The following is a 4,974-nucleotide window of genomic DNA, read 5'->3' on the forward strand; positions in this document are numbered from 1 at the left end:
TCCTAGTCTGCTGTCCCACTTGCTTCAAGATGTCCACCATTGTTCCTGTACCCAAGAAAGCAAAGGTAACTGTACAAAATGACTATCGCCCCATAGCACTCACTTCTGTCATCATGAGAGGCTAGTTAAGGATCACCTCTACCTTACCTTGACACCATAGACCCACTTCAATTTGCTTACCGCCACAATAGATCCACAGATGATGCCATCACACTGCACACTGCCCTATCCCATTTGGACAAGAGGAATACCTATGTAAGAATGCTGTTCATTGATTATAGCTCAGCATTCAACCCCATAGTACCCTCCAAGCTCATCATTAAGCTAGGGGTCCTGAGTCTGAACCCCGCCCTGTGCAACTGGGTCCTGGACTTCCTGACGGGCCGCCCCCAGATGGTGAAGGTAGGCAACAACATCTCCACTTTGCTAATCCTCAACACGGGCCCCACAAGGGTGTGTGCTCAGCCCCCTCCTGTACTCCCTGTTCATCCATGACTGCTTGGCCACGCACGCCTCCAACTCAATCAAGTTTGCAGACAACAACATTAGTAGGCCTGATTACCAACAATGACGAGACAGCCTACAGGGAGGAGGTGAGGACACTGGGAGAGTGGTGCCAGAAAAATAACCTCTCACTCAACGTCAACAAAACAAAGGAGCTGATCGTGAACTTCAGGAAACAGCAGAGGGAGCACGCCCCTATTTACATTGACGGGACTGCAGTGGAGAAGGTGGAAAGCTGCAAACTACCTGCCCTCCAGGACACCTACAGCACCCGCTGTCACAGGAAAGCCAAAAAGATTATCAAGGACATCAACCACCCGAGCCACGGCTTGTTCACCCCGCTATCAACCAGAAGGCGAGGTCAGTACAGATGCATCAAAGCTGGGACCGAGAGGCTATAGATGCATCAAAGCTGGGACCGAGATGATCTTAAGGTCATCAGACTGTTACATAGCCATCACTAGCCGGCTTCCACCCAGTCACGTAACACTGCTCTTTAGAGGCTGCTGCCCTTTATACATAGCTTGGAATCACTGGAAACTTTAATAATGGAGCACTAGTCACATTAATAATGTTTACATACTGCTTTACTCATCTCATATGTACAGTTGAAGTCGGAAGTTTACATACACCTTAGCCAAATACATTTAATCTCAGTTTTTCACAATTCCTGACATTTAATCCTAGTAAATATTCCCTGTTTTAGTTCAGTATTTTAATCATGTGAAATGTCAAAATAATAGTAGAGAGAATGATTTTTCAGCTTTTATTTCTTTCATCACATTCCCAGTGGGTCAGAAGTTTACATACACTCAATTAGTATTTGGTAGCATTGCCTTTAAATTGTTTAACTTGGGTCAAACGTTTCGGGTAGCGTTCCACAAGCTTCCCACAATAAGTTGGGTGAATTTTGGCCCATTCCTCCTGACAGAGCTGGTGTAACTGAGTCAGGCTTGCTCACACACGCTGTTTTCAGTTCTGCCCACAAATTTTCTATAGAGATTGAGGTCAGGGCTTTGTGATGGCCACTGCCAATACCTTGACTTGTTTCCTTAAGCCATTTTTCCACACAGCTTTGAAGTAGCTGGGGTCATGCCATTTGGAAAACCATTTGAGACCGAGTTTTAACTTCTGACGGATGTCTTGACATGTGCTTCAATATATCCACATATATTTTTCCTACCTCATGATGCCATCTGATTTTTGGGTGAAGTGCCACCAGTCCCTCCTGCAGCAAAGCACCGCCCACAACGAGATGCTCCCACCCCCATGCTTCACGGTTGGATGGTGTTCTTTCGGCTTGCAAGCATTCCCGCTTTTTCCTCCAAACTTAACGATGGTCATCTATGGGCCAAACAGTTCTATTTTTGTTTCATCAAGACCTGAGGACATTTCTCCAAAAAGGTACGATCTTATTCCCCATGTGCAGTTGCAAACGCGTAGTCTGGCTTATTTTTTGGCGGTTTTTGGAGCAGGGAGCTCTTCGCTTGCTGACGCGGATCTTTCAGGTATAATGTCGATATAGGTACGTCGTTTTACTGGTGGAGATAGATTTAATTTTGTACCTGTTTTCCAGGCATCTCACAGGTCCTTGCGTTGTTCTGGGATTGGAATTTGCACTTTTTTCGCACCAGATGTACGGTTCAGCTCTAGGAGACAGAACGTGTCTCTTCGCTGAGCGGTATTATACGGCTGCGTGGTCCATGGTGTCGTAACTGCCGTACTATTGTTTGTAAGATGAATCGTGGTACTTCAGGTGTTTGGGAAATTGCTTCACCAAGGATCTTGTGGAGGTCTATCAAGTTTTTTTCTTGAGCTTGACTGATTTCTTTTGATTTCCCATGATGTCAAGCGAAAGAGGCACTGGTTTGAAAGGTAGGCCTTGAAATACATCCACAGGATACACCTTCCAGTTGACTCAAATGATGCCAATTAGCGCTCAGCAGCTTCTAAAGCAAATGATATAATTTCTGTAATTTTTCCACAGGCGTTAAAGGCACAGTCAACTTTAGTGTATGTAACTTCTGACCCACTGGAATTGTGATGGCATGAATTATTAAGTGGAAATAATCTGTCCTGTAAACATTGTTGGAAATTACTTTGTGTCATGCCACAATAGATGTCTAACCGACTTGAAAACTATTAGTTTTGTTAAACACAGTAATTGGGAGTGGTTGAAAAACGAGTTTTTTCAACCACCTAAGTGTATGTAATTCAAACCTTCAACTGTATAATACTGTATTCTTATCGACTGTATTGTAGTCAATGTCCCCCTGACTTGCGCAATTCAATTTTAATATATATCTTAATTCCATTCTCATACTTAGATGTCGTATAAATTGTTCGAGAATACGTTTTTAGATTTAACTGCTCCACTGTTGATAACTACAAGCCTGTTGGAGGCTAGGAAAACAAGGATTTCGCTACACAAGCAATAACACCTGCTAAATATGTGTATGTGACCAAAATTTTGATTTGATGCAGATGTCGAAGCAACGGTGCTAGGAAAATCTAGAATGGCAGGAACCTAAAAAGCAAACCTAGAGAGGAACCAGGCTCTGAGGGTGGCCCAGCAATGTTCCCTCTAAACCGGCGCCTGTGACGTAGCCCAGAGACTGCCGGCGCAGCTCCCTCGGACTGACAGCAGAAATATCGCCTACAGAGAGCAAGCCCAAGGTTGAACTTTACACACAACTTTCTAGAACAGTGGTCAGTAACTGGGACTGGTCGATCTCCAAAGGCATTCTAGTCAATCGCCAAACATTTCTGTAAAAAAAACTACGATAAAGGGCCTTGTTGTTCCTATTTTATTTATTTTTTGTCTCGGGCTATTGCGGTAGGTGCATCCGATTCAGTGCTGCCCTGCGTCTCAGGTAGCAACTGTTGTATTTGTACTATTTAATCTGTCTGAAGGTTACATACTCTGCCTTCCGGTGGCCCGGAGAGCAAATCAAGTGCACTATAGGCTTAACCGTGTGGCCAATCGGAATGGCTCAGATGACTGTGTTTGCAGTAACGTAGCAGGCATAAAGAAAGCTACAACAAGTTGATAACTGTGAGATTTTCCAAAAACATTATTAACACCATTGCTAAGAGAGATGTCAACGACATACAGCAAAGAGCTGCTGTTTTTATGAGTGAGTTCATGTTTAAGTGATCCTCGTTATTTGGTTAAACTGATTTTTGTACTGCGAAGGCCTTGGTAGTGGGAGGGAGTTGGAAGGGCATCTAGAATCTTTGAGTTGTCTTGAGAATTATAAGCCGCAGATTTTGATAAACCATTTGGTTTGGGGTCTGAGCAGGATTATTTGTTGCGATTGCAAATGTAATAAAAATGGTGGCACAGGATTGTCCAGGATTATGAGGAAAACACTTAGATCCACAATATTTATTCCACGGGACAAAACTAGATCCAGGGTGTGACTGTGGACAACGTTAGGTCCGGAGACTATTCGAAACAATACCCACTGACGAACGATGATAGCTCCACAAAGCCTTTTGGAGTGGGTCTGTGGAACTTTTCAGTGTGACTATTGAAGTCACACAAAATTATACGCTGTTATATGTTAATGCCATGACTACAAAGTCTGGATAGGGAATTCAGGGAACATCAGTGAGCCTCCACCCTGCATACCACTGCTGGCTGCTTTGAAGCTAAGCAGGTTTGTCCTGGTCAGTCCCTGGATGGAGACCAGGTGCCTGCTGAAAGTGGTGTGGAGGGCAGTAGGAGGCACTTTTCCTCTGGTCTAAACAAAGATCCAATGCCCAGGGCAGTGATTGGGGACACTGCTCCTGTGTAGGGTGCCGGTCTTTCGGAGGGACGTTAAACGGGTGTCCTGACTCTCTGAGGTCATTAAAGATCCCAATGGCACTTATCGTAGAGTAGGGGTGTAACCCCGGTTGTCCTGGCTAAATTCCCAATCTGGCCCTCAACCATCAACGGTCACCTAATAATCCCAGTTTACAATTTGGCTCAATTCATCCCCCTCCATCACCCTGTAACTTATTCCAGGTCGTTGCTGCAAATGGAGAACGTGTTTCAGTCAACTTACTGGTAAAATAAACGGTAAAAAAAAAAAAAAAAATGCTGTATATGGCCGCAGGAGGCCTGTAAACTTACGTTTTATTTAGTACATATTTTTCTTACAAGCCACTTAACAACAGGTGCATTTAATAAGCATTTCACGGTAGGCTAGCACTTGTTGTATTTGGGGCATGTGACAAATCAAATTAGATTTGAACACGTAGCTATAAAAGTGATTGAAGTGGCAGCATAGAATTTCATGACTAAAAAGCTTTTAAAAGACAAAACACAGTAATTTTTTGTTGTAAATTTAATTTTGCTGTCCGTAAAATGTCCGCCTTGCAGCGGTGCTGGGGAGATATGGTCACTAGTGTAACCAGAGGAGAGGCCTCATTAACACAGCGTAAATGAATCAGGCTTGAGCCATGTTTCAGTCAGGCCAATCA

General features: G+C 43.8%; 1 protein-coding gene across 1 annotated transcript in view; it reads left to right on the top strand.

Annotated features, from left to right (window-relative positions):
• Positions 1-261: 261 nt before the first annotated feature.
• LOC112075139 (grainyhead-like protein 2 homolog) overlaps positions 262-4,974 on the top strand; it is a 9,104-nt gene continuing 4,391 nt past the window's right edge. The window contains exon 1 of the mRNA XM_024142174.2: positions 262-402. Coding sequence (XP_023997942.2) covers positions 262-402 — 141 coding nt within the window. The remainder of the gene's footprint in view (positions 403-4,974) is intronic.

Source organism: Salvelinus sp. IW2-2015, unplaced genomic scaffold, assembly GCF_002910315.2.
Source record: "Salvelinus sp. IW2-2015 unplaced genomic scaffold, ASM291031v2 Un_scaffold2998, whole genome shotgun sequence".
NCBI lineage: Eukaryota > Metazoa > Chordata > Actinopteri > Salmoniformes > Salmonidae > Salvelinus > Salvelinus sp. IW2-2015.